Source organism: Podarcis erhardii (assembly GCF_964252035.2).
Source record: "Podarcis erhardii genome assembly, chromosome: 9".
Classification (NCBI taxonomy): Eukaryota; Metazoa; Chordata; class Lepidosauria; order Squamata; family Lacertidae; genus Podarcis; species Podarcis erhardii.
Window position 1 is genome coordinate 41,323,159 of NC_138512.1, and position 22,999 is coordinate 41,346,157.

The window sequence follows — 22,999 nt, forward strand, 5'->3', positions numbered from 1 at the left end:
TATATTTTCATTGCATTATATTAACAAATGAATGCAAATGCAAGGCGTTTTACAATTTAAAATGCAGCATTCATACAAATGGTACAAAATATTATTAGCTAAAATGTTCTGTAGAAACTGATGGCCCTACCTTGGGCTTCAAAGGTTTTGCCTTCCCTTAGGACAAGCAGGTCTTAAGTAGCCTCAGGTAAGGTGGGGGAGGAGCTGCCCCAACAGGTCCTTCTGGCCACTGATGGTTCTGTCAGGTGTTGATGGCAACATGCTCTTTGGCATACAAGCGTCATTGGAACGTGTATAGTCTTATAAAAACTAGGAACAGTGAGTCAAAGTGTTGTGTTTTTAGTTTTTTTCAAAACTATTGTTTGACGGGTATGCAACTTTATACAACTATAACCAGGATTGATATGATCATATACAAGCCTTCATTTTGATGCAAACTAGAAAGCAACAAAACACCACCACCACAAACTGGCTTATAAGTATAAAATCAAATTTACTAGAATAATAGAATAGAGATAGACTTGTAACCATTCAAACAACAAACATACTAAGGTGCCATGTGCAAGACAAAGCCTGGAGATACATTATACAGACTGGTTAAATGAACTGTTCAACAAGTAGCGTAAGTCCAATCACAGAACGGCAACCCCGTGCCGCCACAATGTCAAGGGTAGCACACTGGAGAATATGGAAAAGTTTTTCAAAGCTGTTTTTCAAAGATTGAGCTGGATGAGATGTTCTTCAATGGGTCCTGAGTTGGAAACACAAAGCTGTATGCATGGATCAATCACGGGAAGGCAAATCAAAGCCACCACCCTGGTGAAAATAATGCAAGTGGGCAAAAGGAGACCTGTACAGGTTTCGCTACACGCTTCATCAGTCCAAAAAGCCAATCATACAAAATGGTTTGCTCAGGATAAAGAAAGTATACTCCTTTTGCCCACTTGTGGTGAACGGTTCATTTATCCAGTCTGCATAATGTTTACTGCAAATGTAACTTGTTCAGATAGAGTTGTACATTTATCCACTCCATGTTTACAGTATTTCCAGGCTTTGTCTTGCACTTGGCACCTTAGTATGTTTGTTGTTTGAATGGTTACAAGTCTATCTCTATTCTAGCTATTGTTCTAGTAAATTTGGTTCATACTTATAAGCCAGTTTGTGGTGGTGTTGTTTTGTTGTATTATTACTACTGTCACCACATTTGATACTTTGTGTATACGCTTTGCAAACTAGAAAGCAGCCAAGAACAATTAAGAAACCCAGTTGAACGTTGTACCCTGTTCAGCAGAGGTTTCATTTTCGTATATTATCCACACCAGTGCTAAAGGGCATCCGCTCCCCCCGCCGCCTCCCTATCTCAATCTACACGGGACCACGTTTCCCCAGAAGCAGTCCTGAATTCGACAGGACTAGCACCTCAAGTCACCAGATGTCCATAGTGCGTGAAGACGCAACAAATAAAATGACGCTACTAATTCCTTGCCCCTCAGGTTTCCTGCACTTATCTAAAAAGGTAGGTTTGCAGTTTCCTGAAACTGCCGCTTGCCCTTCAGGTGCCTTGCCCGAAACTAAAAGAAGAAAAGGGAGGAGATAACGCAGCTCTCCTTCACAGCAACGGCGCAGCGTTTCCCTTGCCTCGAGGAGAACAGACGGGAACCTTCGTTCGGGCTACGCCTGCGCCTCACCTGGACACACCTGTGCTCACCTGAGCCTGCGCGGGCGCCTCCTCCCCCCCCTCCACCAAGCCCGCTGCCCTCTCGCCTCCCTGCCCCGCCCGCTCTTGGCCGCCGCGCAGGCGCACTTGCCGCTCGCCCGGCAACACTCCCGGGGCTCGGCTCAGCGCTGTCATGGCGGCAGAGAGCAGCAGCAGCAGCAGCAGCAGCCGCCGCCGCAGCAACTGCTAAGGCAGGCAGGAAGCGATGGAGGAGCTCCTCGCGGCGTCGGCGGAGTGAAGGAGCTGCACAGGAAACTTCCAGCCGCTTGCCTGAGGTCGAAGTTCTTTGCCCATCCCTCTTCTCTACCCCGGGCAGGTAGAAGCCAGGCTGTTGGTGGGGAAGCGCCGGAGACACCTCCTGCCCGGGGTCGGCAGAGCCTCGTCCCTCCCCGCCGGCCCCGTCCGCGGCAGAGGCGAGGAGCAGCAGCAGGGCTGGGTGAGTGGGAACTTCTTTGCCGGCCCTACTTTGTCCTTGCACCTGTGACTGTGCGGGAAGGGAGGAACGGAGCTTGCAGTTACCTCAGCTACTGGAGCACAAGGACGGCGGAGGGAAGCACTGCAGAAACAGAGCGGGGCAGGGGAGAGGCGCGTCTCTAATAATAATAATAATAATAATAATAATAATAATACAGAAGTAAACGCCTTCGGGAGTCCCGCGCTTTCTTCCTTGCAGGCAAGTTTAGTGCCTGACAAAGAAAGGGGCTCACCTGCCTGATGCAGTTGCACCTGCCCTCATTTTCTGGGTTGAGGGGGGGTGAGTGCAAAGAGAGAATGGGGTAGCGTTTCTTGATTAGTTACATGACAGGCTTTTTCACATGTTTTCAACAAGCTGCGCCTGCTACTAATTTTTTACTGTAATTGTATTTTTTTCTTTAGTTTTCAGATTAAAGAGGCCGCTGTCCTTGTGCCGAGGGAAGGAAAACAAGATTATCTCAGCGCTCAGAAACTGGACCCGAGGCTACGGATTGAACTCTTTTTATTTCTGGGGTGCTGGCTTCTGCTGGCAACCTGGAAGTGAACTAAGCTATGGCGAGTGAAGACAAACAGGTTGCTTCCCCTCGGCCAACAGGTGACGATGGAGGAGGGGGAGGTGGTACCGGAGGAGGAAAAGAAGGAAACACGGCCGAAATGGAGAGCAAGCTGCAGCCTTTGAATCCAGGAATCCCTATTCGTGGTATCAGGATGAAATTTGCTGTTCTGACAGGACTGGTGGAAGTCAGAGAAGTATCCAACAGGGATATTGTGGAAACTGTGTTTAATCTGGTAAGGCAATCACCTTTCTAACTCTTTAAAGGAGAAGGATGGTATGTGGTGAAACATAAGGAAAGCAATACATTCTACCCACATTCATATTACTTCATCCTTACAGTTAAGGCTGCCCGCCTACCTATTTGTCACAGGGTGGTGCATCTGGTAAGCTATTCTCCCGGAAGGGATCCTTACTTAGGCCTTACTTAGTAACCGTGAGGCTGCAATACTTTTTCCACTCACAGTTCTGTTTCCTTGCTTTCCCGAGGTATAGCTTCTATCAAGGAACTTTCCTGCTATTTACACCTTCATAGTAGTCATTTGAAAGCACTTAGGTTCTAAATAGTTGTGCTGTTATATCTGTTTGCAATGCTTAAATGTATTTTGGGATTTTAGGCTAATTCACAGTTGGAATATACCATTGTTAACACACAATTGCTGGTGCTGCAAATTTTAGGGCTCTGATGTAAGGCTTTGATTTTGCAGAGGTATGCCTCTTTTTTCCCATGTGAACATTTTAAGCCCATTTTCAGTAACCATAGCAATATAACTCTTTGTAGATATTTCTACCAATTTGGGTAGAACTGGAAACATTGTGCACCAGTGTTACTTATCTTGGTAGCACTCAACTTTTCCTAGTAATAAGAATTTCCTTTGGAGAATGACAAATGCTACACCAAAACAGAAGGATTTGTTTAACGGTGAGATTATATTTGAATATCACAATTGTAATGGCAACAGATAGTAATTATGCGATATTCTGAATGGTGGTGCCTGTTCAATGTACATTTACATAATCATTAGATGAGGATAAGTTATATTGCTGTCTCAACCATAGGTAAGAATGGTTGAGTTGAGAAGGCTGTACCCCAACACTGCTTAAATGTAATCTGGCTTTAAAAAGTGGAATGGAAAGCTCAAAGGCACAGTGTATAGTGTTCCACATGTGTGTAAGTATCTGGAGGCCGAATTCTTGATCCTGCAAGAATTTAAGTTCTTTTGCAAATCATTTGTGGCCCTGCTGAGGGTTGTTGGTTGGTGCAAATAGAACTGATATCCCTTTAGAAGTTAAATGTAGGCAATGCATTCACAATGTCCATACAACTTGGTTGGGTAAGACTGCAGACTTTTATTTGACTTAAATATTGGTAATGTATAACTAGGGTGGAACGAAAACGCTCTGCCTAGGAAAACTGAGGTCTAGACCTGCTATGTAGAATAAATAGAAAGCAATTATTCTGACTAAATAGTGCAAAAACATATGTGCACTAGGCCTCTTGTAACTTTTTACAGCTGCCTGTAGCTTAAAAAGCAAAACAAAACTTTTACGTGTTTCCCTGGCACAGAAGAAAAAACAAAGCAGTTGTTCCACATTAAACTGATCAAGAAGCTACAGACAACCAACTGTTTTATAATACAGAAATCTATTTAAGTCTCTGAAGCATTGCAGCATCTGTACAAAGTATTGCTAGCGTGTGTGATCAGGCATACTACAGAAGTGAAGTACTGCTCTGAAGTTTCCTGCCCACTCATCGTTCTCCTATGTGTAGTTAAATAACTATAAAATCTCTTTCTTTTAAAATCTGACTTCTGTAGATAAATGCTGAAATGTTATCCATTGTGGAAGCTGCAGAAGAAATAGCTCCCATGTTTTGCACTGAAATAATAATGCAGTTTTTATAGGAAATAGAAAGCTGTCTTCAAGAAATTCAGTGTGTGACCTAAATAACAGGATATTCTGCAAATTTTCCATCTGCCTGGAACCTGAGTAGAAAGATAGGAAGAACAGTTTCCTTTAGAACTGAGTTTCATTAAATACACCCACAACTTTATTAGAAATTTCTGCAGGATGTGTGTGTGTAGATAACTCATGAATATACCAGGCTGCACTAAGTTGGACTGTTGATTTAACCAGTGCTGTCAACTCTGACTGAAAGTTGTTCTCCAAGGTGTCAGACAGAGTGTGTCGCCCCCCCCCCCCCCGCATCCCTGCTACTTCAGAACATTGTAATGGAAAAGGCCAGGGGTTGAAACTTGGCCTTCTGTATGCAAAGCATGTCCTCTGTCACTCATCTGTGGTTTGGATGTGGATAGCAGTGGCAATGTATGTCTTGTTTGCTACTCTCTTAAAGTTCTCCACCCTATTTGTGGGTAGAAAACTGGGTGGACCATCTCATTACTTTTTAAAAAAGAATATTTTCAACATTTTCATGAGGGTTGGACTCCCTGTTAGTAGTGGCTGTAGCACAGCTTCTTTCTCTACCCTCCCAAGCTTCCCCCCCCCCTTCGAAAACCGCATTGTCAGCCTTGCAACCATTTTGCATCCTATACAATGCCCCTGACCCAGCATCATTCTGGAACAGGGTGTGTGGGGTGAGGAAGGGGTGGCAGCCACCGTTAAAAAATTGAATAATACAGTGGTACCTCTGGTTATGAACTTAATTCGTTCAGAGGTCCGTTCGTATCCTGAGGCGCGCTTTCACTAATGGGGCCTCCCGCTATGCCTGTGCCTCTGGCGTGCGATTTCCGTTTGCATCCTGGGGCAAAGTTCACAACCAGGAGCAGCTACTTCTGGGTTACTGGAGCTTGTAACCTGAAGCGTTCATAACCAGAAGCGTTCGTAACCAGAGGTACCACTGTATTTGGAGAAAAGGTCTGGGAAGTGTTCTTTTTCTAGGGGAGGTGAGGGGAAAAAACCTCCCTCTTTCTTTTGGAAAAAGTTTTCTAAGAAATGTCAGCTCTGCTTTAGTTTGAGCAAGCAGACTTTGCATGCTTGCTGGGAACAGTAAAAATGGGTTGAACACATGTAGTGTTGAACTGGTATCCTATGGCTTTGACACCCTACTTTAGCCATAGCACTGTAAAACGGCAAAGCAAGAAAAAAGATCCCGAATGTGTAGTAAGAAGTAAGTCTTACTGCGTCAAAAGGGGCTTTCTCCTAGGTTTCAATCCTAACTTCATGTACCTGGGACTAAGCTCTGCTGATTCAATATGTTTTCCTTCTTAGTGGACAAGGTTAAGACTGCAGGCTTGGACTTTTAGCCACTATGTTATAATGAGCTGGGCACTAAAAAGTTACTATTCAAATATGATTGTTTTGTGGGGATAAAGTAAACAGGAGAAAGGTATAGTTGAGCCTCTATTCCAGTAGAGTGTCTCACTTTTTTTGAGGAAAAGTGAAGTGTTGTAATTCAGGAAAGTGTTACACTGGGAGATACTCAGTGCTCCTGACCCTTGGTGCCTACAGATGAGTTAGGCACAAATTCATGGTGCCCCCCCCCCAAGACTTGTTGCAGTCCTTCCTCCTACACCTGTTTTGCCTAGTAGCAACTTCTCTTTGCACTTGGCATAACTTAATTTTGTGTTTGTGTATTTGGGTAGTTCCTGGATATAGCTCTGGTGTTGCGTGTGTCACATTGTAAGTAATCATAGGGCAGGAATGACCAGATATCACCATAAACAAAATATGTTACAAGACTGATTCCAAAAGTTACATTTTTATTTTCATGAATCTTAATAGATAGTCCTATGAGTACTCTCACTGCCTTTTTATAGCTAGTGCCTATTTAAAGTATTTTGATTTCATGCCATACTTATTCTCCAAAAGCAGGTTAATTACGCCAGTTTTTTTTTTTTTTGAAGTGGCATTTGGGTTGTGAAATTAGATGACTTTCACTTATAAAGTGAACTTCGGATCTTCTGAAAATAATATGTGATGCAAACCTTAATAATGGCAAGTTCCTAAGTAAAGGTATGTTTGCTGCCTCATCAAGTTCAAAGTGAGCATGGGAGGGATGGGGAGCCACACAGATTTGGACAGGAAAGAATAGCAAGCTTGACATATCTCAGATGTGGCTGTGTTTGGCTACACTAGTATAATGGAAGATCTGCAAGCCTGTTATCTTCATGTCTCAATTATGTACAGGTGTGCTTGCTAGAAAAGAGCCAGCACCAGCTGAAGTGCAACGTACTGCTATTCAATGGCAGACATTGTTCTGCGTTTAGCCTCTTGCACAACTTCACCATTGCCTAAATGTAGATGGGAAGCTTTTGAGCAGGGATTGAAATTTTTTATTCGCACCTCTCTGCCAAGTTGTATAAGCTGCTTGCCAGAGCATGACTTAAGTAGGCTGGCTAGTTCCCTGGTTATGCCAGCAGTGTATTAACCGTAGCTTCAGTTGCATTGCAGGTTGCAATAATGCAACACATTGCACCTAGGGTAAGAGTTTCTGATGGAAGGCTCTCCAGAATTAGCATCACAACTACTTGGAAGCATTCATATTATACAAGGTTGTACAGTGGTACCTTGGGTTAAGTACTTAATTCGTTCCGGAGGTCAGCTCTTAACCTGAAACTGTTCTTAACCTGAAGCACCACTTTAGCTAAAGGGGCCTCCTGCTGCCGCCACAGCACGATTTCTGTTCTTATCCTGAAGCACTATTTCTGGGTTAGCGGAGTCTGTAACCTGAAGTGTATGTAACCCGAGGTACGACTGTACTGCAAATAAGGCAGTTCAGCCTGTATTTGGATTCAACCTCTTTAACTAATCTTTCCCTTGAAAATGTCAGTTATAAAAATTTTTTATATCAGAAACCCTTTTTATTTTTAAAAGTCCTCAATAAAAGACTGCTATAAAGGATTAGACTTGTACTCAAGTCTTTAAGGTGAACTGAGAGAGTTCTATAGATAACACTTTTTTTGAGAACACATGTACTTCAAAGTAATTTTTAAAAATTCTTTCATTCCAAAATCCCTTTCCCAAAGGTCATGTCAAATGTAAAAGACTGGTCTTTTGCCAAGACATTTTGCCCTTTTTCTTATCTTAATGACCCATCCATTTCTTTGAAGTGATAAACTATGTGACTCAAGGCTCTTTGCTCTTATAAGAATTGTGGTTAGAAGAAAGTATTCTTATCCCATTAAGAAAAGTGTAGCTTCAGACGAGTGCTATCATTCTCTGAGACATGTTAAGATTGGCTAATCCTAAATGAGAACCTTAAATTAGTTCAGTGTCCTACAAGCTGATTGGGGGCAGGACCCTTAAACATAGCCCTTCCTTCCTTCCTTCCTTCCTTCCTTCCTTCCTTCCTTCCTTCCATCACCATCTCTTTGAAAGCAACCTTTTGCACCTTTCCATCATTACTGAACTTTATTTCTTCTTTCTTTGGTGATCACTTATAGATGAGTAAGATTGTCTTCCATGAATACGGTCTTAACAGTGAGTTCTAAAGTGACTATGGAGGCCATTTCTGGATCCATATATCCTTCCACAGAGGGGACATAGGTTTCTGCTTGGGAGTTGATCACGGTGAGGGTTTGCCAAATGTGCCTTCCTCTTAGCTCGTTTCTCCTTTCCGCTCTGAGTTTGTGCTTCTAAAGTCCACAAAACCTTTGGTAAAGGCTGTTCTCCAACTGGAGCACTCACAGGCCAGTGTTTCCCATTTATCAGTGCTTATACTACATTTTTAAAGATTTGCCTTGAGAACATCTTTAAACTTCTTTTGTTATTCCCCCAGTATTTCGCTTTCCATTTTCAAGTTGGGAATAGAGTAGTTGCTTTAGAAGACTATAATCTGGCATCTGAACAACACGACCAGTCCAACAAAGTTGATGTTGAAGAATCATTGCTTCTACATTGGTGATCTTTGCTTCTTCCAGTACACTGACCTTAGTTGCCTGTCTTCCCAAGTGATGTGTAAACAATTTCAGGGGCAACATTGATGGAATCTTTTGAGGAGTTGGAGATGGCATTTATAAGTGTTCCACGTTTCACAAGCATACAGTAAAGTTGGTAGTGCAATAGCTTTGTAAACAAGCATTTTGGTTTCACTACTCTGAGCTTCAATTGGGAGAAAGCTGTGCTCGTGGAGTTCAGGTGATGCTGGATTTTGGCATCAGTGTCGGTCCTTGTAGAAAGATAACTGCTCAGGTAGGAAAATTGGTCGACATTTTCCAACGTTATACTATGGTTGGATTTGTGGTGCTGCAGAGGGGTTGTTTTTTGCTTGTTGGTGCAGCACTTTGGTTTTTTGGATATTGAGCGATAGGCCAAGCTTTCCAAAATCTTCTGCGAAGATATTTAGGATGGTTTGGAGGTCATCCTCTGAGTGTGTACACACTACGTTGTCATCAGCATACTGAAGCTCTATGAATATCACTAAGACAAATGAGTATAGGTAGGGAAGGTGTGGGGGGAGGAGGGAACTCATGCCCAGAGAAACTGTAAATGTTGGAGGACTTGTCTAAGGCTGTAATTCCCAATCAGGCTGCTCTGATCATGATGTGGGTTGGTATAGATGGCCCAAGCTTTCAGCTTTTGTTAGAACAACTCTTTTGTTACTCACCCTTCATCATATGGTGCCATGGAGGGTTACACTGAAAATACAATGTAATGCTATTCAATAATAATAATAATAAATTCCAAAATACTGTACCATATAAATACATATCTGTCATCAAACCAGATGATATATAGGGGAATAATAGCAATAGTTCAATTTTCAGAAGTTATACGCATGAACATGTCATATTCTATATGCTTTAGCTCATTACTGAAGGCTTCTCTCTAACCTTGGTCACTGTTAGAGTAAGTACCATCAATAGTATGTGAGAGAAGCACAGGGGCATTCTCCTCTGCAAATGTGATACTAAGACTTGGTAGAAGAGTAGAGAGGTGAAGTTTTAACAAAAGAAAATTGCTGGACCTTTCTAGAAGTTGGTCTGAATAGTGACTTATTGTGAAGTAAGGCGCATTCCTTACTAGAAGTCTGTTAAATAATTAACCCAGTAATTGTGCTTCGCCTCTAAAATTTGATCTGGAGCGTATTCTTTGCGTGTTCTGTGCATTGTTTTTCCTTGAAAATGTTTTACACTAGCCTTTTCAAAATGAGGAAAAAAGCATTTTTATGTATCTTTAAATATTATGTGCAGTTTTCTAATTCTGTCTTAACCATTTTCTATAAATAATTTGACCGTTAGTTAATATAAGGTCTAAAATGCTATATCAGGTATATTTCTAATTGAAGCTGCAAGTCTGTGCACATTTACTTGGAAATAAGTCCTCATTGAACTAGATGGGCCTTACATCCATGCAGATATGCATATGAACATGAGCTCCTTTCTGGTTTACTCCACAGGTCTGAGGGGGAAAGTGGAGTGGGACTTAACTTCGGCTTTTATGTCTCCTGCTCACTTACACCCCTCACCATCCATGTCTTGAGGGCATATCTATCAAGGTAAAGCTTGACAAATGCAGGGCTCTAGAACACGGAGAGAGCCTATGTTTGTTCAGCAGCCTTTTGCTCTGCTGGTATGCCCCAAACACCTAGATGAGAAAGGGGAAGGGTTGGCAGAAGATGCAATGGCTGTGTCACCTGGCGTGGCCATATTATGTCTTCCATGCAAGTGTAAATCACATAAGGGGGAATGCTTGAAATGTGCAGTCTAATAGCTGCAGCATAAATCCGTCTACTTGTATTAACACTGTTTCTGCATAACTACAACTTTACTTTTTAAAAAGTGAGAAGTTGTACTTCAGCAATGGAGTGTGCAAGGCTGCTATGGAACGGTGTTTCACCTCTCAAAATGTTGTGGTTTTTTTTTTTGCTATCCCAACTTTTAAAGTAAATCCATACATTCTTTAGGATGCTATTGTACCTTTTCCATGAAACTTATGTAAGTCATTCTTTTCATTGTGTTAACAAGACTTTCTAATGTTGGTGCTAAGTGAGGAGATCCAACTACTGTAGTATTTGGCAATCACTTCGTATTCAATGGAAGTGTGCATAACTGTCATTACATAATCTCTTCTAGGTCATTGGTGAATGCACCTCTAGCTCTGGTTATCCTAGTTCTGTCACTTCAGTCTATGTATTGTGCCCATGATAAAGATTTGAGGTAGGTTTTGTTTCTAGAAGAAATTACAGTGGGCTTAGTAAAGGGCCTGGCTTTGTGGTGACTTACAGCTGTGGACACACATTATTGCAGTGGTAAATGAGGAACACCACTTAATAAAGATTAATCTTCAAATCATCTAAAGGTTTCAGTGAACTCCCCCCCCCCCATTTGAATCCTTTTTGGCAAGCAGTGTTAGTTTTGAGCAACGTAATCGCTTCACTCTGCAGGGCAAGTCTTCAGGAAGCTATATGGGAAATCATATCAAGCTTAACTGCTTAAGCCCATTTTGTTGAAAAAAAAAAAAAGGCTTTATGAATAAACTGGTTTAGTTGTAACACTTCCTAACAAGTGATACTTTTTTATATCTCCTTCTCCACTTTATATGTCTTACATTCCATACAGTCTCATCCCGTTTGTCTGCTTTTGTGATTCCCATCTTTGTACCTTCTGTCGCATTCCTCTCCACCAATTTAAAGCCCATTGCTTTTTCTTTTCAGGCCATTTTCCTATTCTTCGTTGAGTTTCTTCTCAAAAATCCATTATATAAATTTGATAAATAATAAGAAATATAAATACAACACACACACAGAGAGAGTGTAGAGCTTTCCTTAATTTATTGGATCTCATCCTGGAATGTGTTGCCATTTCCTGGGTTATCCAGTCTTGCCAATTTTAATGGCAAGCTCAGGTGATTAATTGCCCATGGGATTATTGGAACCAGTGAAAGAAAATGGTCTCAACATATGCTGGATAATCCAAGATTTTAGCAGAGGTACAAAAATACATTTTAAAAAATAATAGAAAACAACTTTCAGGGGGACAACCGCACTCAAACAACTCAGTAAGGATTCAGTATGCTTACTACTCATGGAGTGTTGAGAAAAGAAAAACAGGAAATGCGGGGAGAATAATGGCATTCTCTGTTACAGAAGGGCTGGCAGGAACCCAGGAAAGAGGGTGGGGGAAATACAGTGCAACATTTGTTGCATGTTCCACTTGTCTAATGTAGATTGTCCTTTTTTGAGGAGAGCAGGAACTCTTTTTCGTTGCTATATGGTGCTTTGCATGCTCTTGGCATTAAAAACTTCTGGAAATATAGAACTTTTAGCAATAGACTAATTAATATGATAATAAAATTGCAATTAACCAGCACAGGCAAGTTATGCATCCCTTAGTTCAAGAGTTCTTCTACTGTGTTTCGAGAAGTAAGTCAGAAGTAGCAAATAGATCAGGACAGCTTTTCAGACCACATTTGTTTCTTCTGTGCTATGAAAGTAATGGATGTGATGCTATCTAAAAACCTTCTGAATATACTGTAATAAGGTTATATGACTCATTGTACTGATGGTTATATGCAAATAACAAAGTTAAAAAACAACAACAGATATAGCCAGGTTAATAAAGGATGGAAAGGCAGACAAAAAATACTTGTCAGTGAAGTACAAAATATTTTTACATGTACTGAGGAAAGTTTTTAGAGTTATTTTGTCTTACCCTTGCGGCAAACTTCGTTAAGACAGCCTTGAACGCCAATGTTTAATACATTTTGGCTTGAAACCATCGTACAAGTAAAATATATTGGGTATAGTTTTGCATTGTAAACCCTATCAAAGGGAACTTTGGCTACAAGTGAATTTGTAGTTGAATTGTCTGCCTTCATGGTTGAAGCTTAAAACTTTTGTGCAATGCGGCATAAAAGACTACTGATTACAGTCTACTGTATTAAGATAGTCCTGAAATCTTACATAGCTTTAGTGATGCTTTTTATCTTGTGAATTTCCAGTTTGGGGCAAAATAAGTTGATACTCTGAATACTTTTGTGAAAACTTCAGTATACTTTTTAAAGTTGAGATGTAAAAAACAAAGCATATTACTAGATATAATAAGAATTTGTATTCCTTGAACCTGCTGTGGATTAAATTCTTGCTTATATTGTCATATATCCCCATTTTTGTTACTTTTGTTTAATGACGTCCCTTTAAAATTCAGATGCCTGAGATGAATTTGCCTTTTTTCATGCCCCTGGATTCTTTAAATGGAACTATTAAAATTGTGAATTACACCTTGTTCTAAATCTAGAGGGTGATGAGACTGGAAGGAAACAAAATAGTTTTTATCCCCTGATTGCCTTCATGTTTGCAGTCTTTTAGAAACTTACTTCCTCAAGCTACTTGTTACCATCTGTAGTGCCATATGCAACAAATGTATGATACTAAGTTAGATCTTCACAGTAAACATACAAAAATAATAATGCTGTCATTAAGTGATGGCATATATTTTTAAGTAGGAACCTGAGCTGTTCATTTTCTCTTTTCTGATTTTGTCCTTCTGAGAGAAGCACCTCTTTTTTATTAGTTTCCTTTTTCCTACCCCAATGGTAAACATTGCCTAGGCTATGCTCAGATCTATCCATTTGCACAATTTCTTGAAACCTTTAAAGCCATGGTAATGACAAGGATGATTTAATTATTGGTTTTCTACAGTTTGTAAAAATAGCAGTTCACTCTTTCACTTTTTCTTGCTTTTTCTTTCTTTTTTTTTCTTTCTTTTTCTTTCTGGAGTACACGGATGAAGCATAGATAATTGCTTTTATTATTAGCCTTTTACTCTAATGTCCTAAATAATTACAGTACAGTAGTCTCTTGAGTAAAACATATAAATGAGACCCAAATACTTGTCCATGCTGAAAACGTGGTATAGTTATTTCAGAAATTAAACTAGCCTTGAGCACTTATTGTCATGAAACATTGATTAAAAAAGTATTAATTAGACTCTCAATAGACCTTATAACTAATCCTTTTTCCAGCAACCATGGGTTGCATCCAGTACTGTGTTAGTGGAATTCTGCTTCAACAGTGGGACTTATCCTGCCTCTCCTTCCTGCTGTGTGCACACGCCAACAACTGCTTCAGAGAATCTGTTGCTCTTGTGCAGTGGCCATGTTGGATACAACCTTATTGTTTTTAGACTGCAATCCTAGTTTATTTACTGCAGATCATATTGAGCAAAGGGTGAGTTACTTCTGCATAAATATGTATAGGGTTGTGCTGCTAGTATCTGAGTGACTCCATACAAAGTACACTAGGGCTGCAATCCTGTAACTGCTTATCTGGTAGTAAGACCTATGCTGAGTTGACTTGTATAAGATTGCATTGTAATGCTATCTGCATTATCCAACCTAGTGCTCTCTAGATGTTTTGGACTACAACTCCCATCAGCTCCTGCAAATATGGCCATGATCAGGGATGATGGCAGGTGGAGTTAAAATATGTGGAGAGCACCAGGTTGGGAAAGGCTAGGCTAAACTGTAGCAATTAGGAATTACTTTCCATTTTCTGATGGATATATTTCTGGTGTATTTGAGTCATGTACATCCTAAACAAACACCTGTATTTTAGGGAAAGACACCTATTTCGCTGGGATGATTCTATAGGAGCATAAAAGCTGTATTTGTTTAACTATAACAGTATCAGTTGTTTAATAGTATAAGCTAAGTTTTTCTCTGTCTTTAGTGAACTGGTTTAACAGACAGCATACGCCAAACACCAGTCAGTCTAGATTTGTGGGGCTGCACCAAGGTGTTACCTCTGATTTCCAGTTGAAGCAGCTCAGGTTGAATGTTAGTGTGTACTCTGTCAACTTCCACCTGAAGTTTCTATCTGCCCCACACATGGCATTACATACAATGCCAAGTATGAGGTAGGTGGCTGTGCTTTGGGGCAAATGGCCTGGCAGGCCACATGTAGACACCTGGAAGGTCAAATTTGGCCTGTGGACTAGTCTGTGCTGCTGCTATACGGGAGAACCAAACTTGCTTGGCATCCTGCTGCCTATTTTTTGCTTTAGTTTCACAACCAACACCTGCAAATGCCTTTTGAACACCATGCCTTTTGAATACCAATAGGTCAGATTCATGACAAGCCCTCTCCATAAATGCTTCTACATCATGCTGTTGATTATACTAATATATTTAATATACTAATATACTATATTAGTATATACTAATATATTTTTAAAAGTCCATTAAGAATATGAAGTGTTACTGAAACAAAACTTTGCAAATTTGTCCTTATGCATATACTGTAGTTTAAATTTTGTTCTGGACTTTTCTCCAAGGAATAAATAGTCTGGTGTATTATCCATAGAAGATACACTCCGGTTCTAAAATACATTCCTGCTAACTGTCACCAATATGGATAAGACATGTTTCCTGATTTTGTGTCTGCTGCATCCATAAATACTTAAAGCACTGACATATCACCAGCTTTCAGCAATTTGTTCTGGGTGTGGAAATTTGATAGCATGCAAGGAGCTCCTCTACCCAGACTGGTTTCCTTTTTAGTTTCAGTGGATGACTTCTATCTGTATATTCCTTCTTATGAAATAATTTGAGTAATACCCTTGAAATATGTAAGTGCTACCATGGTAAAAAAATTAAATAAATCTCTAGGTCACTTTTTTGAATGTTTTGAAAATATTTAAATTATCAATAGATGACCACTGATTATTAAGTAAATACACTGCAAATGACTATTAATTGCTACCATTATCAGTAGGGTACAGAACATTTTTTAATGACATTGTGAGCCAGGAGAACAGAAAAATGATATGAGTTCTAGGTTTGTCTTGCATAAATTGCACCTCAAGGCATGGTAAGATCATGTATTGGGTTTGGGGAGGTTTCTGTCAGAGTAGAGTACAGTGGTACCTCGCGTTAAGTACTTAATTCGTTCCGGTGGTCTGTACTTAACCTGAAACTGTTCTTAACCTGAAGCACCACTTTAGCTAATGGGGCCTCCTGCTGCCGCCACGCCGCTGGAGCATGATTTCTGTTCTCATCCTGAAGCAAAGTTCTTAACCTGAAGCACTATTTCTGGGTTAGTTAGCGGAGTCTGTAACCTGAAGTGTATGTAACCTGAAGCGTATGTAACCCGAGGTACCACTGTATTTAACAAGATATTTTATTTATTTTGCATGAGTTGTGGGTTTTTCAAGCAACAAGAGACCTAAAAAGGCCACTTACTCATTACTTTCAGAATACCAGATAGATGCCACTTCCTTTGCCAAACTGATAGAAGTTGCAGTCCCCACCTACTCCTTTTAGCACTACTGACTTTCTAGCTTGCAGCTAGTTTATCACCAGTCTTTAAGGGCTACTGTATATTTCTAAGATGTCTTGCTTTTAGATGTCTTGCTTTTGGTCTTGATGTCAAAAGATCCTGTATTTTCACTATGAAAGCACAATGGACACCAGTATCTTACAGCCGTATGTCTCATTATACTAACCATTGTGTAAACCCAACCCTTGAAAACAAAATCCAAGATGACCTTGTGAAACATGTGTTATAAGGAAGACACACAGAAGGCCGTATGATCTGAGACTAATACTACCCCACCCCCAGTAAAACCTTACTCTAAATTTTGCAACCTGGTTTTTCCCAGTCTGAGTAAGGTTCAGTACAGACTGACATACTATGTTTCAAGGAAACATATTTTCGTGTATTTCTTGGAGTTTGTTTGTTACTTGTTTTCAATCCAACCTGACAGAACGCAGGAGGTTTTAATGCATTTTCTAGCTGTGCTGTTATCTTTGACATGGAAATAACAGTGATCTTATATTTTTATTGATACAAAATGGGCTCTTTGGCCAACTGTGAATGTTTGACACAATAAATGGATGAGTTCTTGATTGTTCTTCCACTTCTTGTAACTATTTTCTGACTTGTATCAATGAATAAACAAAGCCTCGTCAAAATTGATTTGACTGTCTTGTAGCCTGTGCATCTGATCTCAATTAACCATTTTCAGAATAGTCTCTTTCATGTTCTCTGTAACTTTCAAACCCTTTGCATGCTCTTCTGTTACAATTGTACAGACTAGGACAAGACATATTGTCAATAAATTGCACAGCTTGTTGTAATGAAGTAGCTTGTAGTTATCAAAGACCTACTTAAACAGCTTAATTGTTCACAACGCTTTCTGCTAGAGCATTACTCCAAAAATGAGATGCCAGTGCTTTAAAATTGTACAAATTAGTGTTTTCTAATTAATTGTCTGTCTTAGACTGTACAGCCCAGTATTGTTGAAATAAGTAAAGGTAACTGTAGGGAGCTGGTGGCGTTGTGGTCTAAACCACCAAGCCTCTTGGGCTTGCTGATCAGAAGGTTGGCAGTTCAAATCTGTGCAACGTGGATTTTAGCATTGCACAGGGCACTGCAGGAAATTTGAGAGCCCAAAGTCTGCAACTGCTGTCAATGTTCAATCCATGGTTAGATTTGGCTCTCCTATCTATATACGGTAAGTCTAGATATCCCTAGCTATGCCTAGGGATATTTCCATTTTGCAGTCTGAGAGACTCATGTCTATTTAGTCTACAGTGGTACCTTGGGTTAAGAACTTAATTTGTTCTGGAGGTCTGTTCTTAACCTGAAACTGTTCTTAACCTGAAGCACCACTTTAGTTAATGGGGCCTCCTGCTGCCACTGCTTCGCCACTGCACGATTTCTGTTCTCATCCTGAAGCAAAGTTCTTAACCCGAGGTAATATTTCTGGGTTAGTGGAGTCTGTAACCTGAAGCGTATGTAACCTGAAGTGTATCTAACCCGAGGTACCACTGTATTATCTCTTTAAATGTGGAAGCTGATCAAAATGTGTGTGCAAATTGTACCTTCATTCGCTAGATATTTCACAATTTGTAAATAGTTTGACTATCAGCCAAAACAAGTGTTACAAAATTGTTCACAAAATTGTGTTACAAAATTGTTCACAAAATTGTGTTACAAAATTGTTTCTTTGTGAGTTCCAGGGGTGGAGTACTGACTCAGGCTTCCATGCCCTAATAGGCCTTGTTCTCAGCAGAGACAGGGAGGCTCTGAGTAAAACTCATTTGAATGCCACCCATAGCACATGTTCTTTCATAACCCTTTAACTTCGATAACAAATCAAGAAAAGTATTCTTTCATTTTCAACAGAATTTATTTTAGATTTGTTTTGGTTTGGTTAGTTTATAGGTAAAGGTAAAGGGACCCCTGACCATTAGGTCCAGTCATGACTGACTCTGGGGTTGCGGTGCTCATCTCGCCTTATTGGCCAAGGGAGCCGGCGTACAGCTTCCGGGTCATGTGGCCAGCATGACAAAGCCGCTTCTGGAGAACCAGAGCAGCGCACGGAAACGCCATTTACCTTCCCGCCGGAGCGGTACCTTGCACTTTGATGTGCTTTCGAACTACTAGGTTGGCAGGAGCAGGGACTGAGCAACGGGACAATTAAATCTAATTTAGACAACTTGAGCATTGACTTGGTTTGCACATCATAGTAAGCCAAGCTGTAGCTTACTGGGACCACACTGGACCCCGGAGAGAAGCTTGTAGCTGCTTTGCTCCTACCTAGTCTTTTACTCCTGTGCTGCGCCCTAGGTTTTCCACTAACCCTCTGGATTAATTTTTTGTTGGGGGGTGGGGTGGGAGCAGGGAGCGGAAGAAGTTCCATTGCACAGGTAGAAAATATAACCCACAGTAAACTATTTTGTTCACTTAATGTGGCAGTTTGCACCTCTTGAGTTAACAACTTGAGTTAATTGAATTGTGCATACCAGCACTGGAGTAAGGTCGTGACCTTGCATAACAAGTATGTTCAAAATTGCATATTTCACCCTCCGATTATAATGTTCCAGGTTACATGCACTTGATTTTTTAGTGAGCCATATGGAATGCTTTGCAGGTAGTCTTCCTCGTTTTTGGTAGAGAATCTAAATCTCTGTAAATTGCTTCGAATTCTGAATAAAAGAAAATGTTTTGTATGTCATACAGCTTTGAAAGGGAATCAGAGAAATTTATGGAGTATACAGTAAGTATTAGCCACAATTTCTATGTTGTACCTCCACTATGGGAGCTAGTATGCCTCTTGACTACTGACTGCTGGGAATTGCAAATGAGAAGGGTACTCAGGGCCTGCTAGTTGGCTTCATGTAGGCATCTGATGAACTGCAGAACTAGTTCATCCTTTGGCTGGATCCAGCAAGGCGTTTCCTACCTTCATACACCATAACTTATCAATTCTTTTCCTCTAAACTTTTAAAAATTATATACAGCAAGAAGAATCCTCTCTGCATGTCATGTTACACTTAAGTCCATTCAGAGGCTACTCACAACCAAGGCTTTTTTTCAGCCAGAACCTCTCAGGTGGGTTCTGGCACCTCCCCATGCTATTCTAAGAGAATGAGGTACGTTTCTGTAGTGAGTTCCGGCACCTCTTTTTCTAGAAAAATAGCACTGCTCACAACACTGATGGCTTTAGTCCAAACATGTCCATTCAATTAAAGAGCTCTATTTGGAAGTGTGTAAAAAGTAGTTTTTTCAAAAAGCTATGCATTCATGTTTAATTGTTAATTGATGCAGACTATTGCGAACATTTTCCTAGCATCAGGAGTTGATACAGTTTCCTTTTGTGAACACTTTCATTAATGACAGACAGCACCAGTGTATAAACATGGCATTGTTATAATCATTTCCTCTAAGAGTATGTTGCCAAACTGTTATGGCAGTAGACAGGTGTTTGTAACTTGAACTGACACAGAAGCTGGTGTGGGACTTCTCTGAGTACTGCTATTACTGGGTAAAATTTCAGGTCAGTGGGTACTGGAACTAGTACTTAAATTGGTACACGTAAAACAGATAGCTTAAAGGAAATGAGCAAGGGCCGTTTTTGTGAAATAAGGAGTACTTTGATCAAATTTAATGGAATTAATTGTATTTTTTTTCTGTTCACTATTTTCCTATACTGTACAGAATTAAGAAGGATATTGTGAAGAAGCAGAATTAATTTACTTCCAAAGCAAAGTGTGCTTGATAAAATAAAGTGCGCTCTTTCTCTCTCTCTCTCTCTGCGTAATATATATGCAGCCTAGAATAGCATTAGCTTAGTGTTGCGTTTTCTCGGGTTAAGAATGCCTCAAACCCGGAAGTGTTTACTTCTGGGTTTCGGCACACGTGCAGAAGCGTTCTGCGCGATTCGTTCATGCACAAAAGCGCTCTATCACACTTCGCACATGCGTAGAAGCGCCGCTCTGGTTACAGACTTTTCAGGGTGTGAACAGCACCCCAGAACGGATCGTGTCCACAACCAGAGGCACCACTGTACTAAATTAAGCCAAGCTTGACAACAAAAAGTTACCTTGGCACCTTCAGTGGTGTGTTCATATTTCTGCCCGCCCCTTTGATAACTAATGGGCTGCAGTGCAATTCTATGCATGTTTACATGAAGATAAATCTCACTCTGTTTACAGGTACTTCCAAGAGGGATTGTAGCTTTGGTAATCTAAAACCTGTACAACATTTCCTATAGGATTTAATTGATTAAATTTTACATGCTACCAGTATATGTTTAGCTTAATGGTAGAAAAGCTTTGTATAGTTACGTGAGTTCTTCTCTTAAATTACATTTTAAAAACCTGTTAAAATATAAGTATACTTCTGAAGAATTTTAGAGAATCAGGTGGAGATTTTCACATCTGAGTACAGTGGTGCTTTGAGTTACAAACGTCTCAGGTTACAAATGCTTCAGGTTACAAACTCCGATAACCTGGAACAGTTATCTCAAGTTGAGAACTTTGCCCCAGGATGAGAACGGAAATCATGTGCTGGCGGTGCAGTGGCAGCAAGAGGCCCCATTAGCGAAAGCATGTCTGTAGTTAAGAACAGTTTCAGGTTAAGAATGGACCTCTGGGACGAATTAAGTTCGTAACTAGAGGTACCACCGTACAGGAGACTTGCAAATACATTTTTTCTTCTTTCATTACCTCCAATGCCCATGAGATGGTGCTCATTCCCTTTTGCTTTTTATGTGGCAGGTTTTTTTTAATGTTTATATGTTTGACACATATAATTACAAACATTTTAACTTAAGACAGGGATAAATTAGTTGTGCTGATCAAAGTTACACTGTTATATTAATAAAAGAATACCTGAAGACATTGTTTAATTGTGGAATAGTCTTAAGTAAACATGACCGAGTAACTAGTTCAAAAATGCAGCAAGACATTAGTTAACAGTGGTAATTAAAAGTATTGGACCATTTTCAAGAAATATCAGTATTGTTAAATTAATTAGAGAGCATTGTTGGGTCATTGTGGACATACGATCACACCAGAATACTGTTTAACAGCACGTATTCATAACAGGGCTTTCTTTAGCTCTGTGTGTTACGCTCTTTAATAGTACTGTAGTCATATTCTGTACTCCAAAACCTCACCCCTCACAATAGCCATTTCCCTGATTAAGCTGATGCAGAAACTGTGGTCGTTCTATATTTGTATTCTGAATGGCATGTGTATATTGCATTACATCTATATACATGTATACTTTTAGGACCCACATTATTTCTGTAATTGTAAATTGTTTCTAATGTTTTTAATAATATATTTTATTTTTAATATTGTGTTTTAATTGCTGTAATCCATCCTGGGACCATATGGTGAAGGGCTGATAGTAGATTGTAGTAGTAATTTTCCTCATCTTCATCCTTCATAATCTTTGAATGAAGGGCAGTATAGAAATTATTATTATTATTATTATTATTATTATTAATAATAATATAGAAACTGACGATAGGTTGGATCCAGAGTTGTTCTGAGTAGAAGTCCATTTGCAAAGTAGGCTTTTCTTATGCTTTCATGCCCCTTGTAGCCTCCCCAAAAATATCTCTGAAGGAACCCAGCTACAGATCGTCTGAAAGACAAAAGCTTGACCACTGCTCTTCAGGGTGAGATCTCTGTTCCTGTTTTTATTACTTTTCAGTTGTATTTTTGTGTGCTTCTGAATAGAATGGAAATCTGGAAAATAAATTAAAAAAATCAGTTTTATATTCTAGATCTGTTGTGGGAATTTTAAGTAATTACAGGCTGCCACATTGGACCTTTTTATTTTTATTTTTTCTAATTGGCTAAATGCTTCATAGGGTCCAGATGTGTTGTCGTTCCACTTCCTGCTTGCTCAAATGTAACAGTTGGTGACAAAAGATCGATGAACTTAAATGACAAGTGGACTCTCCTTCCTTGGAGGTTTTTAAGCAGAAGTTAGGTGGCCATCTGTCATGTAAGATTTAGTTAAGATTCCTGCATTGCAGGAGGTTGGAGTAGATGACCCTTGGGATCCCTTCCACCTGTATGGTTCTATGATTCTGTCCTGGAATAACTAATGGAGATTGTCTAGTCTGGCATCCTAATCTAAAATACCATTGCCCCAAACATCCACTGATACAAACAGGTCGGCACATCCTGTGATCTAGCACAATGTACTTGGTGTATGATTTCTCCATTGGTTTCTGTTGTCATAGTCCTTTGGTCACATAATTGTGTACCTAGGGACAGGATCACTTGGACAAGTCATAGCTCTGCTGGTGTGTTGTAGCAAAAGCAAGTTTTGTAGCACCTTCAAAGACCAAACAGATTTAATGTTAGTGAGCTAGAGTCTTAGGGTTGTTGTTTTTTAAAGCCATTTTATAGAAGTCCCCAGTGCTTCTAGCTTTGTGCTGTTGTGAGTTAACAACCTGCAGCACTGACTTTCCAATGTGTATCTCTGGAAGAAGGGAGGATGTGCCCACATACAGTACTATGGGCTGCATAGTGTGTCATTTCCTGTATCTACTCAGAATCTGGCAGAAGGTTTGCTACTGTGTAGGATTTCAGCATACTGATGAGGTCATCAGTGCAATCTCCAAACAGAAGCATTTTTTAATTGTTCAAAGTAATTACAGTACTTTTCCATGTATGAGTCGAGCTTTTTTTACCCAAAAATAATGTTTAAAAACTGGGGTCGTCTTATACACAGATAGTGCATAGGGGGGATAGGTGATTGGTTGCAGCCGTGAGCTGCAGCTTGTAAGCGGTAATTTTGTGGGTGATTGGTGGCTGAGGCAAGGGCTGCTTTGGATTGGCTGCTGCTGCGGTAATTGGGTGGATGATTGGTTGCTGTGTGAAGTGCTGCTGTGGATTGGCTGGTGTGGCAATAGGGGATATTGTGAGTGGGCAGGCACTGGTATGATTCTGCAGTACAAGTGATTATGAGCATTTGTCTGCCGGGTTGGTGATTTTCTGCATCCCCCCCCCCAAAAAAGCCCAACAACTATGGGCAATCCTCCTCA

At 40.2% G+C, this 22,999-nt stretch overlaps 1 protein-coding gene across 3 annotated transcripts in view; it reads left to right on the forward strand.

The window, feature by feature from the left end:
* Positions 1 to 1,825: 1,825 nt before the first annotated feature.
* LRBA (LPS responsive beige-like anchor protein) overlaps positions 1,826 to 22,999 on the forward strand; it is a 367,500-nt gene continuing 346,326 nt past the window's right edge. For all 3 annotated transcript variants that reach the window (XM_081875163.1, XM_081875165.1, XM_081875164.1), the window contains exons 1-2: positions 1,826 to 2,153; positions 2,594 to 2,980. In XM_081875163.1, coding sequence (XP_081731289.1) covers positions 2,744 to 2,980 — 237 coding nt within the window. In that variant the 5' untranslated portion in view covers positions 1,826 to 2,153; positions 2,594 to 2,743. The remainder of the gene's footprint in view (positions 2,154 to 2,593; positions 2,981 to 22,999) is intronic.